Here is a 26,909-nt window from a genome sequence, read left to right on the forward strand (position 1 = left end):
ACAGGGAGACACTGCAGAGACTCGCTTTGGAGGACATTTCCAATGTTTTCGTTTCAAACACGGTTCACATTCACACTTACTTCTAGTTTCTTCTGCACAGCCAGCAGTTTGACCGTTGCAGTCTCCAGCTCTGTGTTAGCTTGGGACAAAGCTTGCCGTTTGGGTGCTACGTCGCAGTAAACCTGCAGATACAATACACTGAGCAACTAAAACATACTCACACAGCATGCCGGGAATTATGCATGCTTTCCGAAGTGTTTGTGCACTACACAGACTTCCAAAACATTTAAGTAATACATAAGTAGGGGAGTCAGGTGGCTGAGCGGTTAGGGAATCGGGCTAGTAATCTAAAGGTCGCCAGTTCGAATCGCGGCCGAGCCAAATGACATTGTGTCCTTGGGCAAGGCACTTCATCCTACTTGCCTCGGGGGAATGTCCCTGTACTTACTGTAAGTCGCTCTGGATAAGAGCGTCTGCTAAATGACTAAATGTAAATGTAAGTACACTTAATTGATAAAACAATGTAAGCACAATGACAAATAACAGTCAAAAAATATCGCCATTTAGCTCAATCTATGTCCAGAATGACAACAAACAAAAAAGTCCATAAATGTGCTGTCAGACCTCGTAGTATCTGACGATGTTTAAGGCCCAGGCACAGAGGCCAGCCGCGGCAGTGGACTTGGTTCTGACCAGGTCGGGGTGGAACTCTGGCTTCCTCAGGTACTCCTGCTTCACTACGCTGAGGCAGGACTCGGGGATGTGCTCCTTGTCGTACGACACCAACGCCAGCAGGAAGTCATCCACCTGGCGACAGGAAGAAGACAGAGTGGCTCAATAAAGATGCTGGGAAGGCAGACGTATTGACATTCAATGACAAATGTAGCTTTAGTTTTAGACGTATTCACCTAAACATGCTAAAACACATCTATTTTTTCTTCATATTTGTTATCGTTTCCTGCTGTATATTGTGGGGGATCTGTGGCTTCCATACAGCACCCAGCCCGCACCCCTCGTCAGCCAGCATATTCATACAGCCCTCTAGCCAGTAACAGTGTATGGAGACGAGCCAGGAGGGGTCACGGGGTCAAGGCCCGCCCAGACGAGAATGGCATCAATCAGTCATTGACACGCTGACAGGCTAACCTTGCCCATGAAGGCCCTCGCAGCCTTCCAGCTCCGCTCCTTGGGCACCCGGCCGCGCGGCGCCAGCAGAACCATCACCGCCGCCGCCACGTTGATCACCGCCGCGGGGGGGTTGGGGAACGTCTTCAACTCCGTCAGGTTCACCTGGAGATGGGAACAGTAAACAAATCAAATCACCTTAGTAAAAGAGTGTTTTGACACACTGGGAGCAGGCCATGTGAATCGCTCAGGCTGGGGTTGGACTGGCTGGTTTTCTTAGGGGAGCAGGAGAGGACCTTGTTGAGGGTGTCCAGGGCTGCTGTTGCAGCTTCCAGAGCCGGCTCTGCCTTGGCCAGGTCTGTTTCACAGTCCTGCTGCTTCAGAGACACCTCTGCCTGGATGACAGCCACCTGCATAACACACACAGCAGACATATCCTCATAGTATCCTGCCTCAATCCTCTCAACAGAATCAGTCGGCAGCAATAATATCGTCATATCGTCATATCGTATCGTGGCTATCATAATAGCGCAATGGTATCTTCAAATGGGAAAAGGGCGGGTGGTCTGTGCAACCCCTGCTGCTGTGGTTGGTGGAGAGGCTCACCTTCTGCGCCTCCACATCTGCGGCCTCTCTCTTGCGGCTGACCCTCTCCGTCTGAAGGCCTATCTTTGCGATCAAAGCCGCAGCGTCCTGGTTCTTCACGGTGAGGTCCGCTTCCTGAGACGCCAGTTTGGATTTCAGGTCCTCAACCTGAAGTCAGGAACACAGACACAGTCCTACAGATTGCCTCAGACGACGCTGGTCCACGAGTTCAGCATGCAATTCACCACGTGAACGGAAAATGTCTATATAAATATGTATACAGCCTAACGGAAACGACGTGTCATAGCTATCTGTGGCGGAGCGATAAAAAACGTGATTTACATCCAAGATTCATGAGTGTTCCATCAGAGATGGGCAGAGGGGACATTTCACATGTACAGTATGCAGTAGTCTATGACTGAAGGCATTGCTAATCTCGTGCCTCAGCCTTGAGCTCGGCTGGTTCTCGATATTAACCCTGCGACATAAAGCTGGATCCCCTACCTGGGAGGCAGTGGTCTGGAGCTTCTGAAGGCCGCTGACGAGCCGGTTCATCTTGCTCTGGAGGTGAGTCCGACTCTTGGCCAGCAGGTTTGCGTACAGGGTGATTTGCTGGAGAAAACTCTTGGGGGTGGTGTAATTGTACCTCTGCTCATTGCGCCGGTATTTTTCACTTGCCCGGTTGACACTGGTGTGAACGTAGGCCATGAAAAGACTGATGGATTCCTGGACGGCGGGCTGTAAAAATAAGCAGAGGTGCGGGGAAGAGGGGGGGGGGGGGGCACAGGGCGCTCTGGATTGAGTGGAGTTTAACATGGCAAGCTGATGGAGCCTGAAATATTATCTTCATAAATTCTGAATTAATCTACAAGTTTTGCCATTTTACTTGGCTAGCTTCGACTTACTCAATCTGAAATTTTTGGTGCAGCTGGCAGGAATGATTAGGCTTTGAAACCACTGTTAAAATAATGTGTTTAGGCCGCTGACATGCAGCTTGGAAAGCAGGATCATGGTTCACGTTATACCTCATGCTCTCCAACTTTCTCTGTTCTCTGTCGGAGCTGTGCCACGACGCTGCTCTAGTATTTATCATAAGGTGCTCGATGACATGGCGTCTTATTAATCATACTGGTAAAGGATCAATTAATGCAGAAACAAACGAGCATAGAAAACAGGGATCAAACATGAACATAACTCACATAAAAACCATTGTTAACGATCAAGAATCCAGCAAGGAAATAAAATCATTATTAATTAAGACCTGACATTATACTTTTTGACAAAGCGTGCGCGTGGAGTTGAGATGCGAGCAAAGTTCTCATTGATTTGATTTACTTGAGCATCAGCTATTTGTCGGTTGTGCATTTCTAACTTCAAATAGATGACCATTTCATTTGTTGTCAGCCCGCTACTTTAATAAGATAAACAATCTGGGATTTTTTGTAGAATATTGATTGCTTTGGACATAATTTTTCACAAATAGTGATTTAATGTTTTCAACCCCTCATACAAGGCACATTTCCATATAGTATATTTTATTGATAAATACACCCCAACGTAATTTTAAGCTAGTGCTATCTATGTTAGCTGGTAAAGTGCAATCAATCATGTCTTGTTATGGATACACCATGCGACAGATGTAACATACTCTGGACCAACGGTAAATCAAAGTGTACATATGACAAACACACACCTCAACAAACACGCGCACACACGACACACAAACACACACGCATGCATCGAGAAAGTCCTAGTTTGCTATGCTGGCACGCGGCCACCGCAGCAAGTGACGGCACTTCCTGGCGGTGACAGCTGTGCCTTCTGAGAGGGTCGTCATGACGCTTATTAATCACTCCACTCTCATTAACATAAATGATCCTGGGTAGCGATCGTTCCACTGCCGCAAGGGACAACAACGATACGTCTGCAGTGTTCGCTCGTCTCCGGGCATGTGATCAGCGATGCATCAGCACCTCAGAGGAGAACTAACGATGAGGGATCTATGGCAAAGGTAATACAGCTGCACTCTGGTCATTACAAGATGTTCATTAAAAGTCTAACTAACTAAGTCTTCCTCTCTTGGAGTCTCATTAGGAAGGACATCCCCAAACATAGGACGGTGTCAACTGTTGTTTTTGTATATTGCGTAGGTATGTTTTTGAATTTGTCTTTATCATGGCCATAACATAGCTCCAATCCAGGAAATATTCCTTGCACGAATCACCATCTCATAGCAGAGAGGAGATGATGAGGGGGCCAGGTCGCATCAGTTGTGAAGGATTTGATTAATACCAGTGAGACAAGCCCACTGGTACCAAGCAATACGAGTTAGATGACACGGTTCAGAACCAGACCAGATTGGGAAGCCCTCACCTGGATGCCCTCAATCTCCTGGATGAACCTGTGGCTGACGGAGCGCAGGGCCTCCGCGGGCCACAGGTGGAACCAGTCCACCGTGGTGCAGTGGACCAGGGCGGGGAAGCGACGCGCCCGGACCCTCAGCCCACAACCCACTGGAGACAGACACAGGACCACCTGCGGAGCAGGAAGCAGAGAATCACAACACCGTCACACAGCTCTGGGAGACGGTGGGGGGAGGACGAGCGTGCCAGACTGGCCGCGCTGGCAACACCCACCCAACACACATATGTGCCCGTACACAAACACAGACGTGCGAGGAAGGGGGGTGGGGGGGTGGGAAAGCGCTGCCAAACGTACGCGTGCAAACCCAAACACCCAGTTTTTAGACCAGAAATGGTCCAAAACCAACTGGCAGGTCTCTTCTATGCACCCGCTCGCCACTGCCGTCGTGGAGGGTCTCTGGCACGCCGAGGCCCACTGTTGGACCTAGCAGACGGAGGCTGCACCAGAAGGTCTAACCCACGCATCAGATGGACAGGGCACATGTGCACTGACACAAAACCTCTTCTTCCTCCAGCCCCCCTCCCCCCCTCTCTCCTTCCTCCATGAGTGTCTGTCTGGCCCGGTCAAGACCTGCCATGTTCTCAACAAGCCACATGTTATAACAGGCTCTGTCGATCGGCCTCTCCAACGCAGCAACGACATTTGAAAGGGAGAAAATGGAGAGAGTGCTGAACGGTGTCAATTCTTTGACATGCGTGACCTTGAGCTGTAGCCGGACGCGGTTGATGAAGAACCTCCAGCAGTTCTCCCTGCTGTCCTGCAGGCCCAGGCCCCGGACCGCAGGCTTCACCCCGGCAACGATGCCCTCCATCTCCTCCTCACTGAAGAGCTCCGGGATCTCTCCTGGAGAGGGATGGGGAGAGGGGGGCGGTGGGGAGGGAGTGATGGGGGGATGGAAGAATGGAGGGGATGGAGGAACGGAGGGGATGGCGGGATGAGAGGATGGGGAGATGGGGTGATGGAGGGATAGAAGGGATGCGGGAATGAGAGGATGGGGAGAGGGGGGGATGGAGGGATGAGAGGATGGAGGAATGGAGGGGATGGAGGGATAGAGGGGATGGGGGAATGGAGGGGATGGAGGAATGGAGGGGATGGAGGGATAAGAGGATGGAGGAATGGAGGGGATGGAGGGATAAAGGGGATGGGGGATGGGGAGGTGGGGTGATGGAGGGATGAGAGGATGGGGAGAGGGGAAGAGGGAGGTAGAGGGGGCAAGCAGTGAACCCCCAAGAGCTGAGATGCTGCATCCAAACTTTCCAACTGCAGCTCTCATTAAGGTCCTTAACATCTCCATCGGGTCTCACACCTCAGTCGTTATACGGTGTGTGTGGGCACATGTGTGTTTGTGTGTGTGTGTGTTCATGGCTTCCCCCCTCATGTGATACCTGAAGCCAGCAGGTCGTTAATGACAACCAGGAAGTGCTCGTCGGGTATCTGGGCATCGGTCAGGAGCAAAGCTGTGGGCTGGTTCTTCACACCTGTCTTGAAGTACAGACCAGCCAGATCCACCTGCACACAAACACTCAGATGTGGCACATGCACTGTATAGAGCACCATTGGTTCAACACAGCACCCATTGAGGAGTAGTTGAGGTGCGATCAATTGAATGGCGCAAACTCAGTGAGAACTCTGGGATCTTTAAGCAGATGATTAAATGGATAAGGCCTTCCTCATCAATGAGGTATTGAAATATTTTCCCGGCCTCTTTAATAGCACCTGACAATTGTTCCTTCATGAGTCACTGGAGAGGGTGAATACCACTAAATTAGATCAATATCCTGCAGGAGACTATTAGAGATATTGATCTGGGAAATGTTGTCTAAAGAAACTTCGATCTTAGTTAATTAATCACAGTCATTTTGAATTATACTTCTTTGGTAGTGAGCAGCCAGTGACAAAAGCTAAAGGATCAACATTGGATGAGGGATTTACAAAAATACCCAATTAGTAAATCTTGTTATTCAAATTACGGACCTGCAAGTTATCTACCTCTTATCACATATACACATGTCTTTAAACTAAAACACAATATCAATAGTTAATCTATTTCACACATAATTTGAATCAGATTAACAAATGATCATGCGCGCAATTACCAATAATGCATTTGGGATTTCCATAGTCAAAGACAATCTCAATTAGGACCTGTGAAACAAATCAAGCCAGCCAAGACCCGGCCAGGTTCTCTCAGTCTAAGGGAGGCAGGGCTTGGCTGTACCTTCAGGTCCTGCATGCTGTAGGTCTTGCTCAGGCTGATCTGGAACACGTCCACCGAGGACAGGAAGGCCGCCAGGCGAGTGAGGCTCTGCTTCCCGCTTCCCCCCACCCCGACAAGCAGCGCGTGACCGCGGGGACACTGCAGGACACGGCTGATCCTACATCTGCCATCACCACCAGCACAACCACGGTTAGTCGGACCTCACTGGACTTGAGCTACACTCCACTGATCCAGGATATGCTCCTTCGAACTAAACTTATTTAAGCTCAGCATAGATGTCAATTGTGTTCTGTGTACTTATATGTTATGTTTTGCCAGGTGCTTGCGTTGTCTTGTCTTGAGAATTTCAGTGCCCTGTCTGACCTCGTGTTGTTCTGTGTACCTGACAAATAAAAGACTTGAACTTGAACTAAACCCTCCCAACCCTTAAGCGTAAAGAGATCCATTACTGACCGGCAAGCTCTCGACACTCGTCAAGATTGTTATTGTATTTTTTAACATAATACAAACCAAAAATGTTTAGTTGCAGCATCATACTTTCATATGTAGATATGAAACTGTACAGATCTAGATCAAAACGTTCTGTCTTAAAACTCCAATCGTGACAGTTTGAGGAATACTAATTCTTTAATTCTGGCACTTAGCCATGAGGGTTCCATTATTGACCGTCCGACCACGTACAATAGAGAAATGTCAAGTTTGATGCTGCACAAGATATATATACTACGCATAGAGTCTTTTCATATTTTAATATTAAAGTAGGATCATTTTTGTATTCTATCCTATTTTTCTTCATTGGACGGAAGAAACGGTCTTGACCGATAATTGGGTCCGGAACATTGAAGAGTTTTAAATGGTCGATAATGGATCCCTTGACTCCCTTGACCCTTTACTCACACATGCTGCATGGCGTCCTCAAACAACACCAGGTCCATGGCGGCGTTGAGCTCGTTGTAGCTGTCCAGCGCCTCATTGAGGAGTCTCCTGAGCACGGCCCAGTCTCTGACGGCCGCGTAGCGCGTCTCTCCCGCCCCCAGGGCAAAGTGGCAAAACACGAGGGGCTGTCGCAAGACTTCCTGCTCCTCCACTTCCTGGAAACACACAGTTAGCACACAGGGACGTCGCTCAAACAGGGTCCGGGCCGTCTGAAGCTGGTGGCATGGTGGAACCCACAGTGAGTGAGCGTGAAGGATAAGCATCTGTGTGGTGTGTGCATGCTTGAGAGGAGGAAGCGTGTTGACGGCACCTCGAAGTTCTCATGCAGGGTGTCCAGCTGGAGCTTGTGGAAGAGTTGCAGGTCTTTGGGCTCCACCAGTCTGTCTGAGTACACCCTGCTGGACTCATGGAGCCAGAGCAGAGCCAGGTCCATACCATGTCTCACGGTCTCTGCTCCAGAGAATAGGAGGCCCTGGAACACACGTTACCCATATTTATATAACAAACCGTACATACCAAGGCCATAGGTTTGTTTTCAAATGAGGGTAGGACAGTTTTTCTTTAAACAAGTGAGAATGGGGTGGGGTGGGGGTTGGACTTTGTCCCTCATGCATACTGTATCTGCAGATACATTGTTTCAAGAGCTCTCTATCTGAACCACCTGGAAGACATTGGACAGATCCCTGAGGTTGAATATGTAGTGGAACTTGATGGCCGTGGGCAGGAAGTTGTGGGCCATCTTGCGGTGGAGGGCGATGGCAGCCTTGACCGCTGCCGGGCCGGTCTTCAGAACCGCGGGGCTGAAGGGCTGCTGCTGTAGGTGGCCACTCAGAACCTGGCTGTAGATGGACTCCAGGGCATCAGCAGACGGGAAGTTTACAGCGAACACTGAGAAATGTCTCTGAGGGAAGGAGATTAGAGAGAGCTTCAGCATGATTTCGCAATATGGGGGCCGTCCTGGTTTTTCCCGAAACGGATTTCAACACTTTGAACTGGGGGAACTGGAACTGTTGAGCACCTGTAGTCTGGGGTTGATGTTGAAGCTTCCTGCTGTTGGATTCATACAGGCGACATATTGCGTGTTTTGGATCTCCTTCAAGGACAACCTCTGTCTGTCATACCTGAGAGTGTGATATGGAACCCAATCGTCCAGATTATGACAGGTCAAAACACATCCACTTATTGTCTGTTTACAGTACTGTGTGTTGTGGTTCATGGCCATCACCAGTGCTGGTAGTCCAGGTGCTGGCGTATAAGCGTGTGAGGCTGAACTGTCCCGTAACTGTCCACAGCCGGCATGTTCATGTCATCCAGGAAGTAGATCAACTTCCTGTTTCCTGGAGGGGCAAAGTTCCTGCCTGCCCTCTTCTCCAACGGCCTCTCCAAGATCGCTGAGAAAATCAAATATGAATGACCAAACGACACAGTTAATGCTCTCCAAGTATTACCAGTAGATGGTGCTACTGTTTAGATCAAGTCAGTGAAGGATATGATTCGCCATGGATTACAAACCTTCTCTCTACCCGCGCACACACACACGCGCGCACTAACTGCACGCCCGCACACACACTCACTCTGCAGCATGAGGGAAGTGGTGTAATAGTTGAAGGGCACTTTGGCGGTCATGAAGGTGTCTGGTAGGCCGTCCAGCTTGTCTCTGACCAGGGCACTCTTCCCCACTCCTGCGTTCCCCACCAACATCAGGGGTTGGCCCCTGTCCAGCAACAGGTCCACGAAGAACCGCAGACACACCGTCTCCGAGGTGTGGACCAGGACTGCCTGCCGCCACGGAAACCGCGGGGAGAAACACGAACCGTGATTATGGCTTGCGATTTATTGACAGACGCGTGTGCCCAGTGAATTGTTCCTAATGTTTCATTTCTTATATTTCCTCTGTTCAGCGCCAAGAGTCTGTCATAATAGCATCATTAGCTTGGAACAAAACCCCACTAATTATGGCTCAGCAAGAAGTCTTTGGAACAGTAGCAGCTGTAGACAAGTGCCTAAGGGAAGACAAAAGCGAGTGGGTGAGATGCAGAGGTACTGAGCCTGTGCCTTTACCCCCACACATTCTGGTAGGTGGTGCACTAGACAGTAATCAGACACAGTGGCAAGGCTTTCTGAAATCCTGGAACCCCCGCAATGACCTGCTTGATGTGTGTATTTGCCCCCTCTCATTATGTTCACTCAGGCATCCCCTACCATTTTTAAAACGACGGATTGTTCGCGACATGCAATTGTTTCCCAAAGAAAACGACGCTTCCTGCGATGCGTGTTTTCGACCTTGTTGGAAAAGTTTTCATGTTTGTGCTATAATTTTGATGACACACTTTTTTGGGGGGTGAGACACAGTAACGGTGTGAGAGGTAGGGGAGCTTTTTTAAATAAAACACAGTAACTGCGTGTGAGGTAGGGGAGGTGTCACCTGTAGCGGAGTATGGGGCTCCGTGTGGAAGACCGGGACCCTGTGGCTCCAGGGCAGGAAGCGCCTGGTCACTGGGTCCAGGAAGTAGTCAAACACGGTCCCCTGGGCGGGCAGCTTTACGGCCTTCATCTCCTTGACCCACCACTGGCTGAACTCAGCCCGGTAGTCATACAGCTGAGGACACAGTTTGTCTGCCTGACATCTCTGCACCAGCACAATGAACACAAGCGACATCCCAGTGTGAAAGCAGTCTGACGGCCCCATACCTGATCTTGATACAGCGCCCCTCCGAAGGCCCAGATGCAAGCGAAGGTGAAGTAGGTGTCGTAGAGCTCTCGAGGAGAGTCACAGGGAATGTTCTCTGGTGTCAGAAGGCAGTCCAACAACGTACAGAGAGTCTAGCAGAGGCGGAAAAGACACGAGGGAGCTCAATCTGTTTTCTCAATCCCATCGCATTTCCCCAATCTGTGTGTTTTGAAGTGTGTGCGTGCGTGGAGTCAGAGAGAAAGGGGGCGATCGGGAACCTGGATCATCGTGTTCTCTGGGATGGGCGTGATGGTCTTGAAAGTGCTCCTCATCTGTTCCACGCAGCGAGGAACGTACTTGTCAAACAGAATGGTGAGGTGCGCTCTCTCGGTCTGACGAGCCCTCGAGTCGATCCAGCTGGTGACATACCTGGACAGAAGGCAGAGCCTCTCAAACATGACAGCGCCTCTCAGAGGTCATATTTCACACTGGTCACATCTGAGTACTGTACATAACTCTTTATTAGGGGAGGGTGGAGATTAGTGGTGGAGCATTTGAGTGCAAATCAAGAGGTTGGGTTCAAATTCCACCTGTCGCTTTGGATAAATGGGTCTGCTAAATATGTTTTAACCTTGAATTTGTCAGCAAAAAAAGTAAATTAAAGATTTTTTTAATCATAATCTGCTGGATGAAAATCAAAATTTGGTATTGACTATACGGTGTGTATATTTCCACAGTGTGATATTACATTTAGCAGACGCTCTTATCCAGAGCAACTTACAGTAAGTACAGCGACATTCCCCCGAGGAAAGTAGGGTGAAGTGCCTTGCTCAGGGACACAACATCATTGACACGGCTGGGAATCGATCCAGCAACCTTCCGATTACCAGCCCGATTCCCTCACCGCTCAGCCACCTGACTCCACCTGACGTCTCTGTGAGGCTGTGTGAAACTCACGGGTTCCAGCCCAGGTCCTGGGGGTTGACGTAGAGGATCCCTCCCCTGGACACGGTGGCCGGCGTGGCCGTTCTCAGGTGACTGATCTCAAACACCAGCCTCATGGACGGGGTCAAAGGCACGCGCTCATTACTGGCTAGAGTCAGGACCTGCCACAGGAGGAATCGCGTGAAATGACACGATCGCTGAAATAGTGACTGAATGTTCCCAGACCAATCAAAACTATGAGCAAAATGTTTTGATGGAAAGACTGTTCAAACTTGCTAACGTTTTTTTTCTAGATAACAAATGAAATGGGAAGAGGCTGAGTAATTTAATTTGTATTTATTTGTTTCTTTTAATTACTTGATTTACTTTATTGCTGAGGTGGTAAAGGGAGAGATTCTGAGACGACATATCAAAACAAGACAGATCTGTTCTGGCATGTTCTGCACGTCAGCGCAGCATGTTCAACGTTTAGATGACCGGGAAGGAGGATACCTTGTTGTCGTCCATCACCGTGTTGAGAGATTCAATCCACATGGGATCAATGTCCCCGTCCAAAACAATCCACTTGGGCCCGGGGTGTGAGGCGTTAGACTGCTCTCTCATCAGCGATGACAGCAGACCTGATACAGGATGACATGTTCATTCAGCGTCAGTAAAGAAAATTGGTCATTTTGGGACGGTTACTATACGTGGCCATACGTAAATCAAAACCTTTTTTTGTATGTTTTTTTTCTTGACATTTGTTTAGTCATTTTTTAATCTGGTGTCTAATTCGACTGAAAAATGGTTACCATCCTTCCACTCTCTGGTTGCAGGATGGATGAAGCCAAAAAGCTCATCGGTGTCCACTGCCTTTGGATTCAAATCATTCCAGACTGGCTTTCTCTTCAGGTTCAAATAGGTTTTATTCAACGTCCTCAATATCTATCCAAACACAAATCCCTCCGCATCAATTTGATCTTGACTTTGACACACGTCAGTTGACATAATATATTATCATCAGGCAGCGTGTCGTTAACATTCCCTCTGTGTTACCTGGCTCTTCCCAGTCCCTGCGTTTCCCACCACAAAGACTGAATGACGAACAGCCATGAGCTCCTCCAGCTGAACCACCTGAGAAGACCAGCGAAACAGTCTCACCGAGTGGCCCTCATCCAGGACTGACAATCGTCTAACCATTCACCTGGATCTTCATGGTGGAGCTTCATCTAACCTTTAGGATGAAGGTCTCCTCGGGCTGCAGCCTCAGCTCCAGGGTTGCCTGTCGGACCGCCTGTTCAAACTCTGGGTCCCTCTTCCTCTGCACCACCAGACCCGGGAACAGGTCTCCCATGAGCCCCATGAAGATGGCTACGTCCTCAGTGACGATCTTAGGCATGTTGAAGTCCCTCAGAGCTCGCATCAGCACCTGGGAATGAGCTTCTGTTAGGACCTCCCAGGGACAGGAAGTTCTATTAAGTTTGTGAGGAAATGGTTCAGTTGCTCACCTGATCCTCTGGTCTGGTCTTGTCCCCTCTTTTCAGAGCACCAGCAACCACCAGGACCGACTTCACGGCACGCAGACCCCAATCATAGTGGTCCTAAGATATGTCAGGTTCAGATGGTCGTGAACATCGACACCTGTTCCAACATTTAAGACAGCCTAATCTGGCATCTTTTTCCTGACCTGTTTGGAGAGAAGTTCTCTGCAGAGTGTGTAGAGGGTGATGAACTTCCTGGCTAGGAGCTTGGCACTCAGGAAGCCCTCTGCCACCAGCATGATCTCACAGATGAGCTCAATGTCAGGGACCACCATGGCACAAGGTCTAAAAACAGGCCACAGAGAACGAACAAGTCTTTTTAAAAGAGGAAAACCTTCTGACAAAGATTCAAGACAGACATTTCCAAATATAATATGTACTATTTTGTATTTTAGATGGTTCTTTAAGACCTGAACGGATTTGCATATGGGACCTTTACAGAGTAATGTTCATATACCCTGTTTTTGGTGTGGGCCTACAAATGTGTCCCACGTTCAAGCTCTCTTCAAGTGGGGCTCACCTGAAGAGAGCCTTGAGGTTCTCAGGAAGCTCTGTCCGGCCGGCATAGCCAGGGTTCATCGTGATGAAGATCCCCACAGATGGTTTTAAAACGATGTCCTCCTCAAGGAACATGAACCTGAGATGGAAAGAGAAGGTCAAAGAAAAATTTTGCACGCACAATAAATTATTTTTATAATTTCTAATTAAAAATATTTAAACTAAATTATATCTATGTACCTATAATAGGAATTGCATAAATACTGTATTTGTAAGTGATGACAAATGCCACATTTTCAAACTCCAGTCCATCTCCTCACCTCTTCCTCTTGTTGCGAATGGCGTCCTGTATGGTTTTAACTTGGACAGCCACAACCGACAAAACCTCCACCGCGATGCGGTTGAACTCATCGAAACAGCCCCAAGCTCCCACCTGGGCCAGGCCTTTATAGATGTTGCCGATAGACTGAGAAAAAAACATTCAAACAAGACAGGAAGTGTAATAACACGACTTGACAACATTACCCACAATCCTACACAAACACTGATGTGTGGATATTAACAGTAGAGCAGCTACATGTGGCTCCTGTACATGCTAACCTTGTAGTCCATCTGTTCGGAGCAGTTAAAGACATACACCATGACGCCCAGAGCCCTCCCCAGGTCCTTGGTGGTCTCAGTCTTCCCCGTGCCGGCGGGGCCCGCTGGGGCACCACTCATGGTCAGGTGGAGCGACTGGGTCAGGGTGATGTAGCATCTGGACATTCCCAGAACAACAAACAACAAACGACCAATGGACGGTTCCATCAGTCCTGCATCACTACTGAATGAGGTCCATTAACCGGATCAGAATCTGAATCAGAATGTGACTTATTCGCCATGAAAGTTTACACAGACAAGGAATTTACTTTGGCTGGAATGTGCATACAATAAACATATAGGAACCAAAAATGTAAATATGTGGACTATCTATACTAAGGGTACATAGGGTACAAAAAATTGCAGTAGAGAACATGGAGGGATGGTCTGGGAGGGGTCAGGGTAGAATGATAGAGGGTTAGGCCCAGCCTACCTGTCTGTGAGGGGGGTGATGACGAGGCGCGGCGTGTTGCCGAGATACTCGTACGAGTAGAGGAACTGAGCGTCACAGATGTTGGCGAAGCACTGCCTCTGTGTCTCGTCCCAGCAGTGTCGGAGCTGGGACAGCCACGGGAAGGCCTGCGCATTGGTGACCTTTCAAAACATGACAAGTGGACATGATACCAGTGCCCAGTCACATTACTGGCACCAGTGGAGAGTAATATCCATCAATAGATTTTGGCATTCCGTAGATTATCGACTTGGATATTTCGAGTTGTATTAACCTTCTGAGCGATGAGCTTAGCCACTACGTCCCTGGCATGGACGTCGATGGTGCATATGGTCATGATCTTCTGTCTGTCCCCGGACCTCAGCTCCCCCAACAGCATGCTAATCAGAGAGTTGAGCTGTGCAATCTGGACAAGGGGAACCCGGTAGGTCAATCTGAATTAACATACTTGTAATATTGATGTTTCCTGATAATGACATGATGTATCGGTGATACTTATTAAACAGTTAATGATGTAGACTTTTCTGCAAGCTTTACTGTTTTTTTGTGTGTCTCTTTGCAGTAGAAGCGAACACTGCTTTTATAAAGCAAGGTCGTGTATTCCAGTCTAAAAGCAAAAAAGACACATGTACCTCATTCATCAAAGTGCTTTTGAAATAAGTGTGCGTGTGTGTGATGCCTGTGTGTGTGTGTGTGCGCGCGCGCGTGTGTGTGTGCGCGCATGTGTTTGCGTGTGTAATGTATATGAAGACAGTCTTCCGCATCCTTATAACTGCAGAGCAAATGAGAAGTCATCTCAGTCTCCTGTTTTGGCTAAAACACGGAGGGATAGCTTGCATTTATCACCAGCTCTGCATGACAGCAGATCCAATCAGTACAGTACTGCAGGTTGAAGGGAACGAGGGAGATTATTCAAACAGCAGCCAAGGACATGCTAACCTTAAGTACTGCTGATGAATCTGACAACCCTGAGAACACACCAATTGTGAGCACAGCCCCTCAACACGGCAGCACCCACCCTCGGCACGGGTCCCAAGGTCCGGGGTGGGATAATGGAACAGGTGTCCACACTCTGACAGCTGTCCACACCTCCACTACAGGTGCATGGGATAATCCCTCCATGCGGTAATACCTCAGTTCGCTCCGTTAACAATAGCTGGGTCCGCGCACCGCATAATCCTCGTGCCAGTTTACGTGATTGATCCCTGCAATTTCAACATCTGGGAGTTTGACGGCAGTTATGGTTTCGCGCTTTGTTTGGTTTTGGTTGGCCGTGTCACCTGTTTCTTATTGTAGTCTTTGAGTGCAGACTCGAAGCCCTCCTCCACTCTCTGGAACACCAGCTCCATGTCGTTGCTCCACCAGACCTGGGAGCTGGTCAGAGCCACCTGGGCCGGGTAGGCAAGGACCCACTGCTCCCTGGGCCGGTCCTCGTACGCGGACACGGCCTCCGCCAGGTGAGCCCTCACGCACTCCCTCATGGTGCTCTCCAGCCGCGTCAGCCAGCCCTCCACCTCACACACACAGCTCCATGTCATTATTACACCCTCGCACGTTGTTAACCGCAGGTACACTTGCATTTAAAGTGGTTCATGTTGTTTAATTGTAAAATTGTAACAACTGCATGCTCTTGTGGTTCTTCCCTTTGGCACTTGTTTTGGTTGTTCACAATATGTGCATCATGTTTTGGCTACTCGCAATGTTTTTGCGTTATTATCAGTGACCAATGCACTTTGTAAAGCTCTCTCTTGGTAGTCGCTTTGGATAAAAGCCTCTGCTAAATGTAACTGGCAACATACTTTGAACTTCATTTACATTTAGCAGACGCTCTTATCCAGAAAGACTTACAGTAAGTACAGGGACATTCCCCCCAAGGCAAGTAGGGTGAAGTGCCTTGCCCAAGGACACACCGTCATTTGACACGGCGGGGAATCGCTCCGGCAACCTTCTCATTACTAGCTCAACTCCCTCACCGCTCAGCCATCTGACTCCCCTGTTCAATGTTAAATGCTATCCCTTGCTATTGCAACTCGTCTCATCTTACCGGACCGACACAGCTACAGCGAGTCGGAAAAGGAACATATTCCTTCTCCTTGCTGTACATTCCTACGGCAACGTTGTCAGTCTCAACTCCATCATGCCCGGTGAAGTCTAGGTCTGCCATGTTATCAAACAGTTTTGAGAGGTGACACGTGACCTGTGAGAAATGCCAAAAGAAAATGAACAGAACGGTGAAATGAGATGCAGGCGTCTATGACGGCAGTGAGGATCCTACAGCACCTGTTTGGGCTGGCTTCCTTTGGAGAGGATGTCCAGAAGGTCGGCCGAAGACACAAAGTAAAAGCGTGGAAAGGCGAGTCGTTTGGTTTCCAAGTATTCGGCCAGAGCTTTCTCACACAATGCCAATCTGCAAAAGAGAAGAAGCATTGAAGAAGAACATGCAGAAATCCCATCTCATACAGTTCATGTATCATGTACCCTTTGTATAAATGTAAACTATATAGGTTATAGATCCAGTAGATAAACAGTCACCTTTTCTGAAGATCCTCTATCTTCTCAAACACGTATGGTTTGTTTGTAGCCTCAATTACATTTTTGGTTTTGGCACTATCGAACATCAATTTCTAAAAGGATAAACACCAAGCAAGACATCAATTCACAACACTCGGAATATTCGATTAAATTCATGATTTAGATGAGGATTTTGAATGTTGGCGTCCAGAATACCTGGAAGTCGTGATCAATAGCCTGGAATCTTCTTGCATCGTCAGGCAGCTGGAGGCTGATGTCCTCTGAGCCGATGAAGATGCTCTCCAGGTGGGCCCAGGTCCTCTGGATCTCCAGCCAGACCAGCAGCACTGAGTCTGCCACGGTCAGCTGGCCCTGAAGGCCCGACACCTGGAGCAGGAAGTGCTCCACATGCTTGCACTGGGAGATGCCTTGGAGCTGCACCTGATTGGGTGGGTAAAGTGTACGCATCAGTTTAAAGAGCTCAAGATCCAACTCATTTATATAACTTAGGGTTTCCCGCAGCACTTTTCAGTTAGGGTGGCCGCCTAAGCAACACACGCCTGCCGCCTTAACAACATTTTTTTCTTCTTCTTTTTTTAATAGCGATATCTGCTGTTGTCCTGTTTTCTCACTTTCATTCCAAACAGTGACCAATATGCCAGTCTCCCTTCTCTGCAGAATGCAGTTGTCTATCGCACAAACTACACCCCCCCCTCCCCCGCCCCCGCCACCGGTCTGACAGAAAACCCTACCACCTTAACTATCAAATTTTCTGCGGGAAACCCTGTAACTTCACTTTGAACTTTTTAGTTGGTGACACATTTCACTAATTACAGAATGTTTAACACAAACACCCCGTTTACAGTTCTGTTTGAACTCAATACATTTACCTATGGAGCAATATAGATATTGAATTGTACTGAATCGCTATGGAGACCCCAAGTTTCCTAGTTTAGATTGTGGTTGAGGACGCTGGTCCGTTTACAGACAGAAGGACACAGTGAGGTGGGGGAGGGGAGATCTAATTGCTGTGTGTAACCTCCTGCACATGTGGTACATGCTAACAAAGACCCTCTGAGGAGAACAAAGGCTCCTCTCCCAGAGCAGTCATAAATCTGGAGGGACTCAATAGGGCCGCATGAAAAGGACCTCTACTCTCCCAGCTTCGTAGGAGGCAGACCACCCCCCTGTGCATTCTCACCACCACTGTAGCGACATAGCAACACCAACACAACATCCGCACCACAAACGAAAGATACTGAAGAACACCTTCACTATAAACCCTGAATAAACCCCGATAAGGGGTTTACTAAAAACTTTTGTGGAAACTTATAACATCAAACGATTTAAGTATTCTAATTCGCTCTGAAGTGAATATAAAGACTATTAAATAAATCAAATACTGTATAAATGATATACCTTATAATATTGCTGTATAAATGATATACCTTTTCAAAAGAATTGCTTAGATTGCTTAAGTCATTAGATGTAATGCATCTCCACTTCTGAATAATGGAGTTTACAGTCTAAAAGCGTAACAACACACTTTTTAGTGATATCATTCACCTGATGGTCCTCTAGTGTGTCTATGAGTTCCACGTCACATTTCAGTAGAGGGACGGATGTTCGATGGTGACTCTCGTATGAAAACTCCATCTTTGCCCATGTCTGACTGATCTCAGTTAAAACCTGCAACAATAAACAATAATATGTACAGTATATTGACCATTTAGTGTCAATACATTTACCTTGTTTTGGATGCAATGAATTAAAATGGATAGTTTTAACCTTCTCAATAGCCATCTCTTTCACTGCCTTGTCCACAATGTTGTGAACTTCCTCTTCAAACAAATGAAGCTGTAGTGCCAAGAGGTCACCAAGAGTAGTTCCACTGGTCATTGTGAAGTCAACCTACAAGCGGACAGATGCTTTGGGGGTTATTCTCATTTAAACTGAACTCGTTTTAACATCATACGTGAGCACTGACTGTGTGTACTAAAGAAGCTGAACATCATATGTTCACATCATATGTTCACATCATATGTTCACATCATATGTTCACATCATATGTTCACATCATAAGTTCACATCCTGTGTTCAGCTTCTTTAGTCAAGCACCTTGGTGGTTCGGATGAGCTGGGCCCAATGGCGCTCTCGTATGGCCAGGGTTTGGAGCTCATTCACAGCTCTCAGAGACGTCAACAGGTTCTTCACGTAGAGGTCCAGACCCGAATACACATCCCACATGCGGGCCTCCTTGTCCAGCTGCCTCATGTCCTGCCCAGACAGAAGGTAGGCAAACACAATTACTGTAGCTATCTGGACATCTGCTTCAAACCCTGTCCTGGTTGATACGGGGGGCAGGACAGTGTGCTGATATGAGGCCACAGTGATGGTGTGATGTGTTCGCTGACCTCACCTTGGCAAACCTCCTCAATTCGGCATCCATCTGGTCGATGTTTATCTCCCTCCATTTGGTCATTGTCCAGTCCTCCACACTGCCCTGCATAGATAAAGACGCACAGGCAGAAGTGAATGGGCTGAGGGTGCTTAATGAGGACATTCGGATGCTGCAGGGGCCTCAGAGGTGTTTCATGGTGTCAAGGACAGGCTCTGAGGGAGATGTCTAATGCTAATAACAGGCCAGGCTGCACTGTTTATATTTCCTCCTCAGTTGTGAGGGCATGCCATGGCCAGTATCCAGGTACCGGGCTGATGTACTCACCTGAACGTACACAACAATGTCCCAGAGCTCTTTGAGGACAGTGATCTCCCGTCCACAGGACCTGAGGTCTCGGTAGTCAGGGATGGTGACTTCAAACAGGTTGGTGGATTCCTGAAGCTCTGCCACTTCTCTCTCCAGGGCTTGGATCTCTCTGTGGGACTGGACAACCAATCCCTTTCAACACATGTACTTTGACACACAACTGTTACACATGAGGAGAGCGGTGAGGGAGTCGGGCTAGTACTCAGAAGGTTGCCGGATCGATTCCCCGCCGTGCAAAAAGACGTTGTGTCCTTGGGCAAGGCACTTCACCCTACTTGCCTCTGGGGGAATGTCCCTGTACTTACTGTAAGTTGCTCTGGATAAGAGTGTCTGCTAAATGACTAGATGTAAATATGAAGTGTATTTTTTTTTATGATGGAACACTTACTTTTTCCAGTGTGATATATGGGTTCACAGCAGTGTAACTGAAAGGTGCTTCTGTTTTGAACCTCTCCCTGAATTTGCTTTGCTTCGTCTGTGGAATGGCATGCATAAGAAATGGGTTAATCCCTCACAATCGGAAGAGAACGGGTTACGATTCTGAATACGTGGGCATAAGTCTGAGGAACATCTCATTAGTAGGAAGACTGCCCCTTCACCTCGAAAGCCGAACACCATTGACGAATAACGGTCACTTCCGCATTCTGCAGAGGCGCTACTTCATGCCTGACTGACAAAGCCAGCTTCTTGGCACCACTCCATTTCTCAGGCAGCTCCTGAAATAACCGTTGTTTTTAAAGAGCATGTGGAGCACATGTTAATGAGTGGCTAGATGACCATTAGGGCCAAAAGGAAGTACACTTCCACAGAAGTTTACAAATTGAATCGCTTTTTATAGACTAACTAGGGAAAAAGTGCCATGTTTCCCGGCTCCTAACCTCAAGCTGTGAGTAGACCTGGTCTGGCATGGCCTCTCCGTATCCCTCCAGCAGGGTGATGGTGTCCTTGAGAGGCTCAAACAGCCTGTCTGTGGCCACCTGTCTGTCCCTCACAGCCAGCAGGTGACCCATCACCTTCACCAGGCCGTGGTGGTCCCCTTTCATCAGAGGCTGTCCCAAACCCTCTCTGGTGGCCTGGACAAACTCCTCCAGCTCTTTCAGACTGGGAACAAAACAGTGCATACTGTGAGTGTGTGTGTGTGTGTGTGTGTGTGTTTGTATACAGTACAACATATACATATGTAAAGGATACTGTATAGCATTTGATACAAACTGATTATATTGTGTCAGGTACATGGAGCTTATTCTTGCTTCACCTTATACTTGTTTGTTATAGAAGGTACAAAGTAAAAGGCAGTAACTTTTCCCAGAGGTTTACCTGTCTGTGACGTATGCCATGAGATGTTCCTTAAACAGCCAGCTCCACTTTTTAATAATGTTCAAAAGACTGCTCTTGAATGACCTGATGTCCACTCTAAACCATCCCCCGAACACTCTGAAGTCCTCAAACTTGCTGATTCGTGCATACAGGTCTTCGTAATAGTCAATCTGAAAAAACAAGGCCACAAGTTTAACATAAAATCCATGTTAAAAACCTGAAGTTTGAATATCAACATAGAACTTTACCTGTTCTTTGAACTTCTCAATCGTTGGTGGGGTCTCTGGAAATTCATATTCCCCATAACTATCCACCTCATCAGAGTTAGGCACCTGTCCATAGATGAGGAAGTGTCTTAGTATTTCAGCCCTGTCATCCAGCCACAAGTGGGTGTAGCACTCAAATCTTCTCTGGTACTCCATGGCTTTTCTGAGGACATCCTCCACTCGTTCCATGATGTGCTGCCTCATGTCTAAGAGATCCAACAAGTCATCCATGTCGTCCTGGAAATGAAAAAATATACATAAATATGTGTGACTAAGAGTGATGCATAAACAAACAAACAAAACAAGTCTGTTCACAAGATGTTTCTGGTACCTGGTAGCTCTCCATTTCCAGATAAGATGCCACCCTCTTAACCGTGCCCGACATCTTAAAAATGTCTCCGACCAGAGTCTCCACCAGCTCATAGAGGCCGTCCCCTGCCTCTCTCTCTAAGGAGGGCAGGAAGGACACCGCAGAACCATTCAGAACCATCCGGGCCTCCAGCAGAGGAACCTGACGTGGCCCCGCCTCCATGTTCTCCACAAAGAACTCCAGGGAGTGGCTGATAGCGCAGAAGAAGCCCTCCACCACCATCTCGTCCACGTACTCCAGGTAGGACTGCCACAACTCCGAAGCAGGGTCCGCGCAAAAGTAGGACATGTTCTCCTGAGGGAGTGAGAAGTTTTGACGAATCGTGGACAAATCGTTATAGTTCGTTTTGTCGTGTCATCTGTCACCAGACTAAAACGGATTAACATAAAACGGACTGACCACTCATTGGTGAAGACAAATGTCTCTCCTGCAGTGGTACTGTAGACATTTATAACATGTTCACCTGTATCAGTTTGTGGATGGTGCATCCATCCTTCTGTGTGGCGCTGTATCTTTTGCTCACGCGGTCGCTCCTGTCATCCAGCTGTAAGAGCGCGTCTCTCCTGTTGTCCTTCCTGCAGAACAAAGCCTGCTCGCTCCAACCTTTCATCAGGGTCTGAATGGCGTCGCAGTTATCTTTGGTCCTCTGGACCCTCCACTGCAGGTTCTGAACCACGCGTTTGGTGGCTTGGATGAAGTTCCAGCTGTCCGGGTCCTGCCAGGTGAGGAGCGTCTCAGCCCGGCTTAGCTCCAGGTCCAGGTCCGCCAGCTCAGCTCTGATGAGAGGAAACTCCACCTCCAGAACCGTCTGCTTTAACGTGTTGTACCACTGGACCAGCAACTGTAGACTGCCTATGTACTGCCAAACAACACCGGTTGATAAACACGAGGTGTTTGTTTTTTAGGGTGATTTGAGGATGAATGATTTGAGAAGCTCGATGTTTCTAACCTTTATGAACGTTTCTCTTTTCTCATACACAGCCATAGCAGCAGCAGGGATGTTGGTCTGATCGAGAGCCAGAATGTACCTCACATCTCTCAAGACTGCAACTAGCTAAAGTGGAAAGAAACATGAAGGACAAGTCAATTTGAGGAGATAGCAATATCTTCTGAAAAAAAGTAATTAAAATGTTACTGTATCCTTCATGTTATTTGACAAGACCTTGGGATTGAAGTTGACTGAGATCAAACCAGATGTAGGATGTCTATTGATGAGAGGTTGTTCCAAGTTGAACTGACAGATCTGCTCCAAACCACTACACCAGTCATTGTAGACGTCATCCTCGAACTGATCCAGAAGAGTAGACATCTCCATGTACATGTGGTACACCAGCTCGATCTCTGCACCCTCCATCGGCCTATGGAACAAACATGGTGGTTTTGTCATGCCAAATAGTGTCCAGGTGCCAAATAATAAGGTCTTTATTTAGCATCATGGAAAATTAAGTATAATTGGCAAAACAGAAAAATGACCACTGCACTCACATGTCCAACACAAATCTGAAACTTTCCCATGGGGTTTGGATTCGCTCTCTGAGCATTTTTGCCCACTTCAGGGCTCCCGACATGCGTGGCATGTTTTTGGGCACAGGGGTCAGACCTTGTAACTGGGAGTCGTATAGGTGTTTGCACGTTTCCAATTCGTCCATAAAGAGCTGAAGTAAAACTTGGAAGTTGGGACTAAAGATCTGCTTGACAAGTCCTCTCCCCAAAAAAGTGCCAAAAACCGCCAGCAGCTGTAATTATCATAGGAAAACAACAGCAACTGTCAGTCCAGATGACTGTGGATGTTACTGTCAATTGTAATGACGTCAATGACTTATATGGTGTCACCTTGAATGCTGATTCTAATCCTGAGCAATCTTTGAAGGCCAAACAAAGAATAGACGCGAGACGGCGATCAAAGTCCACAACCCTCTCTTTGAAGGCGTCATAGTCCTTCTGAAATTCCTGTCAATAAAAATAATTGGTATCATAATAGAATATAGGTTGACTTCCGTGAGTCCTATGTTACAAAAAAAAAAACATTTCTACATTATGTGCATTCCAGGCAAGGAATTTCTCTGAATTTCTAAAATACCACTGTGTTGCTGCATACTGTGTAGTGCATCATAGATGTGTACACACAACTGAACGGTGGATGTTTGCTAGTAACAAACGTTGCTAGGTTTTGCCTGCCTAAACACATCGTCTGTTCAGCTTTTACAGCCCTGCATCCTGATTACTGCACAGTTAGAAACCACATTTCTTGTCAGTATCTTATCTAAAGCGAATACTTGTTTAAAGAGAGTCACGTACTATGCATATATGAAACAATAGAGACTTAAATCACATACCATATCAGAGAATTGGGATACGACACTATTGGTTAATATCACAATTTCTCTGTCAAATTACATTGTTTAATTTTGAATTTCATTACTTGGGAAGACAGCAAAATATTACCTGAGCATTGTAATCAAGTGGATTGTAGTCACTGTCCTTAAACACCTGGCAGTGCTCCAGGAACTCCCTGTGCATCTGAGAGGCCTGGTCACTCAACACATTCCCTTTAAGGCCACCAAACTCAAGCTTCTCCAGCCTCTGGAAGTCCAGAATAACCTCAAACAAGTCCTGAGAAAAACACCACATCAACTCAAGGTCAAACCGTTTTCAAAGGTTTGAATCAGGCGAGACACAATGACATCTAGACACTGAAGAATCTTCCCTAGATACGGAGGTGACTGAAATCACAAAGTATGATATTTCACCTCTAACTGAAGGAGTCGGTTCAAGAAACGGTCGAAGCGTCCAAAAACAATGGAAGACGGGAAGTCCCAGAGAGCATGAGTGACCTGGCACGCCAGCTTCTCGCGCTGAGCCTGGTAACAGTGCCGGAAACATCTGAAGACCTTCATCGCCGCCCGCACCTTCTCCAGACCCTCCTCTGTGTCTTCCCTCAGCAACTGTTCAGGTGCAAGATAATCTGTGGCCTGGATGAGATTAGAAATATTACAACATCAGGTGTCCTCTATTGTGACTTTCTGGGCTGATTATTAATCTGTAATACATCCATACGCTAATTAATATTACGGGATTATTACTAGGTTATTGTTTACCTGTGTCATATCAAGTTACTTAGCACTAACCACCGTAACATTGTAAGAGCTGTGCACTTTCATTCTTAGATTTTTCTGCTGAATTTACTACATGCAGTATTTGTATGTCGCTTTGGGTGAAACCGTCTGTTGAGTGGCTGTATGCAAACTTGACGGCCTTTCCCAGACGTTTCACTCACTTGCTGGATGAGTAGATTGCACAGCTCCTGCTGCAGCACCACCATGCGCGTGGGGTAGCTGTACGCAGGACAGCGGGTCCAGATGAGGAACAGCAGGTGGAAAAGCGGCGGGAGGAGAGTCTCGACACGAGGAAACTCTTCCTTTTCCAGTTGAAACAAGTGGACACTCAGTGGACGCAGGTGCAGCTCAATGCTCCAGGCTTCTTGTAAGGCTGGTAGTGTTCCGTTCAAACACAAACAGTCCATTTTATTACCGTAGCCAGGCTGGAAAGCTTTCGTTTGTTCATTACAAAACATTCGAGTGTGACTCAAAGGTTTCTTACCGTCAAACACGTCTCCGATCAGGGTTTTGATTGAAGGGTAATAGCTGCTCTCTGCCATTTCTAGAATCTTGACCATCTTTTGGACTATGGGACTTTGAAGCTGTGATTGAAGAGGCAGAAGACATACTGGTTTAAAACACTTCTATTCAGAAAGACGGGCTTCATATTTTGGGGGGAGAAGTGTTGTATGATGCAACACGCAGTACTAGTACATACCTGCTGATGTATATTGTGCATATTGGCATTCCTGGTGATCCAGAAGTTAAGCTCTGCACTGGGGCCTGGGTTCAACCCCTGCACAAGGTGCTCTGAAGAATCCTCTTTCAGCACCTTCTGGATCAGGTGTGTCCAACTGATGACCATGGACTCAATAGCATGGACAACTGTCCTGTCAAAGTTATCAGGCCTAATAAAAAAAAAAGGTTGACTTAGAAAGGGTACTGTGTTAAGATTGCATCCTTGGAGACATCACGTGTTGTAAAACAGTTGTTGCAAGCCTTCTGATGAGTTGTTTCTTACATTTTGACATTACACTGGGAACCTTCTATCCCAGCTGTTGCTGTTGGAATGGGAAGGATAGTTTTCCCCAGGAAGTGTCCCCGCACCACTGATGTCTTGTTCCTCATGTGCTCGACATGACGACTAATATCTTGAGACATCAGATTAGGCCACATATGATGGTTCTTCTTATTTGACAGAAGTGGGACACACACCTAGACAATATTCGGCAAAGAATGCTCATACACAGTTGATATGATGTTCGGTATGAAGCTATAATATTGTGTAGGCTATGACATTGTATTTCCGTTTGAGAAAATCAATAAATGGAAAAATCACCTGCTGTAGCGTGTTTGACAGCTGTGGCAGAGGTGACTGAGAGACCAGCCCAAAAAGAAGTTGTTTCCTGCAGTTTTCAGGAGTAATTGGCAGAGGCTTCTTCTTGAGGATGTAGAACGCATTATTTTTGGGTGGTGGTGACACCTACAGAGAATAATTTTAAATGTTAAGGCGTTTTTTAAGAACATTTAAATACTCAAAAATATCACGCAAATTGAAATATTTACAAGTCTTACCTCCTTAGAAGCAATTAGACCACCAGTCGATGTTGTTATAAAAAATAGATTATTATTTTGAACTTCAAAAAAACTTTCAAGTACTTTCTGGTTTCCCTCAATTGCTACACATTTATGCCATATTTCCTGTTTCACTTGTAATATTTGACAAACTTGACCCCCAACAAACTTTACTCTGTCGTCCTCAGAAAAAGAGTTTTCATTTTCCTCGTCGGACATGTCCTCTCTGGACATTTTCTATCTTAGTAGGCTATTTCACGACTGCCGACTGTTAGTTTGACTATCAAAGTAGCGTCTGTTATTATTTTGTAACATTAATCGTTTGTGTTTTAATAAATATCCAGACTGCCCCGCACAAGCTCAAAAGATTTCTTCGTGCCTAAATGTTAGTGGGCGGATACTGCGTTTCGTTCCCTTGGTGACAACCATCCGACGCTCAAATATATCTTGAACTTCAGAGACAGAGGCTTTGGTAAATTAACTACATGATAAGAACATGGTATGATATATTTTGTTTGTGTGGTTGCACAGACCGATTCGAGATTTGGTGCACTTTCTGTCGCGTGGTCAGTTTGAGCATTCCAAAGCGAATTTGACAAAACAAAGTCGATTCCATTTTGACATACAACCACTTCGTATGCATGTTTACACTCATAACGTCTCCGATTCTTGGCACTTGCCCAAATGTCACATATGGCATACATGACCATACAGTAGGACAATTAATCAAGGCTGAACAGGGAGGCCAGATATCAAAATCTGTGCTGTTAGTGGGAAATTAAATAGTGCGGGGGGGCGGGGGGGGGGGGACGGCGGGGGGAGGGGGTGCCCTGTGTGCGCTACAAGGATGCCCTCTACAGGATTGGTTATTGGAAACCCATTAGGTTACTTCATACTTGATCACAGAAACTATTTTCCCACAACAATCCCTCACTGTTTAGCTGTGAAAAGTTTCACATAGGGAGAGAAAAAGGAAGTGAAGATTTTCAAAAG

At 47.0% G+C, this 26,909-nt stretch overlaps 1 protein-coding gene across 1 annotated transcript in view; it reads right to left on the reverse strand.

Moving 5' to 3' along the window:
• LOC146300497 (dynein axonemal heavy chain 11) overlaps positions 1-26,169 on the reverse strand; it is a 39,921-nt gene extending 13,752 nt beyond the window's left edge. The window contains exons 1-60 of the mRNA XM_084702985.1: positions 25,917-26,169; positions 25,681-25,824; positions 25,363-25,556; positions 25,060-25,249; positions 24,844-24,943; positions 24,521-24,732; positions 23,994-24,215; positions 23,689-23,856; positions 23,077-23,193; positions 22,729-22,979; positions 22,406-22,601; positions 22,193-22,297; positions 21,707-22,102; positions 21,205-21,537; positions 20,856-21,110; positions 20,608-20,777; positions 20,169-20,391; positions 19,890-20,006; positions 19,679-19,765; positions 19,249-19,407; positions 18,943-19,026; positions 18,642-18,800; positions 18,312-18,434; positions 18,090-18,212; positions 16,740-16,964; positions 16,545-16,636; positions 16,293-16,419; positions 16,057-16,209; positions 15,293-15,526; positions 14,287-14,418; positions 13,995-14,155; positions 13,523-13,679; positions 13,243-13,388; positions 12,945-13,061; positions 12,571-12,709; positions 12,392-12,484; positions 12,118-12,312; positions 11,940-12,017; positions 11,696-11,828; positions 11,397-11,524; positions 10,917-11,065; positions 10,238-10,388; positions 9,980-10,111; positions 9,714-9,887; positions 8,863-9,067; positions 8,514-8,679; positions 8,307-8,409; positions 7,950-8,189; positions 7,599-7,760; positions 7,250-7,443; positions 6,353-6,515; positions 5,520-5,643; positions 4,835-4,977; positions 4,084-4,245; positions 2,215-2,448; positions 1,732-1,878; positions 1,422-1,535; positions 1,147-1,290; positions 625-807; positions 81-182 (exon numbers count right to left, since the gene is read on the reverse strand). Coding sequence (XP_084559111.1) covers positions 81-182; positions 625-807; positions 1,147-1,290; positions 1,422-1,535; positions 1,732-1,878; positions 2,215-2,448; positions 4,084-4,245; positions 4,835-4,977; positions 5,520-5,643; positions 6,353-6,515; positions 7,250-7,443; positions 7,599-7,760; positions 7,950-8,189; positions 8,307-8,409; positions 8,514-8,679; positions 8,863-9,067; positions 9,714-9,887; positions 9,980-10,111; positions 10,238-10,388; positions 10,917-11,065; positions 11,397-11,524; positions 11,696-11,828; positions 11,940-12,017; positions 12,118-12,312; positions 12,392-12,484; positions 12,571-12,709; positions 12,945-13,061; positions 13,243-13,388; positions 13,523-13,679; positions 13,995-14,155; positions 14,287-14,418; positions 15,293-15,526; positions 16,057-16,209; positions 16,293-16,419; positions 16,545-16,636; positions 16,740-16,964; positions 18,090-18,212; positions 18,312-18,434; positions 18,642-18,800; positions 18,943-19,026; positions 19,249-19,407; positions 19,679-19,765; positions 19,890-20,006; positions 20,169-20,391; positions 20,608-20,777; positions 20,856-21,110; positions 21,205-21,537; positions 21,707-22,102; positions 22,193-22,297; positions 22,406-22,601; positions 22,729-22,979; positions 23,077-23,193; positions 23,689-23,856; positions 23,994-24,215; positions 24,521-24,732; positions 24,844-24,943; positions 25,060-25,249; positions 25,363-25,556; positions 25,681-25,824; positions 25,917-26,150 — 9,864 coding nt within the window. The 5' untranslated portion in view covers positions 26,151-26,169. The remainder of the gene's footprint in view (positions 1-80; positions 183-624; positions 808-1,146; positions 1,291-1,421; positions 1,536-1,731; positions 1,879-2,214; positions 2,449-4,083; positions 4,246-4,834; positions 4,978-5,519; positions 5,644-6,352; positions 6,516-7,249; positions 7,444-7,598; positions 7,761-7,949; positions 8,190-8,306; positions 8,410-8,513; positions 8,680-8,862; positions 9,068-9,713; positions 9,888-9,979; positions 10,112-10,237; positions 10,389-10,916; positions 11,066-11,396; positions 11,525-11,695; positions 11,829-11,939; positions 12,018-12,117; positions 12,313-12,391; positions 12,485-12,570; positions 12,710-12,944; positions 13,062-13,242; positions 13,389-13,522; positions 13,680-13,994; positions 14,156-14,286; positions 14,419-15,292; positions 15,527-16,056; positions 16,210-16,292; positions 16,420-16,544; positions 16,637-16,739; positions 16,965-18,089; positions 18,213-18,311; positions 18,435-18,641; positions 18,801-18,942; positions 19,027-19,248; positions 19,408-19,678; positions 19,766-19,889; positions 20,007-20,168; positions 20,392-20,607; positions 20,778-20,855; positions 21,111-21,204; positions 21,538-21,706; positions 22,103-22,192; positions 22,298-22,405; positions 22,602-22,728; positions 22,980-23,076; positions 23,194-23,688; positions 23,857-23,993; positions 24,216-24,520; positions 24,733-24,843; positions 24,944-25,059; positions 25,250-25,362; positions 25,557-25,680; positions 25,825-25,916) is intronic.
• Between the last annotated feature and the right edge of the window lie 740 nt (positions 26,170-26,909).

Source organism: Hypomesus nipponensis, chromosome 2 (genome assembly GCF_054491055.1).
Source record: "Hypomesus nipponensis isolate SF chromosome 2, ASM5449105v1, whole genome shotgun sequence".
Classification (NCBI taxonomy): domain Eukaryota; kingdom Metazoa; phylum Chordata; class Actinopteri; order Osmeriformes; family Osmeridae; genus Hypomesus; species Hypomesus nipponensis.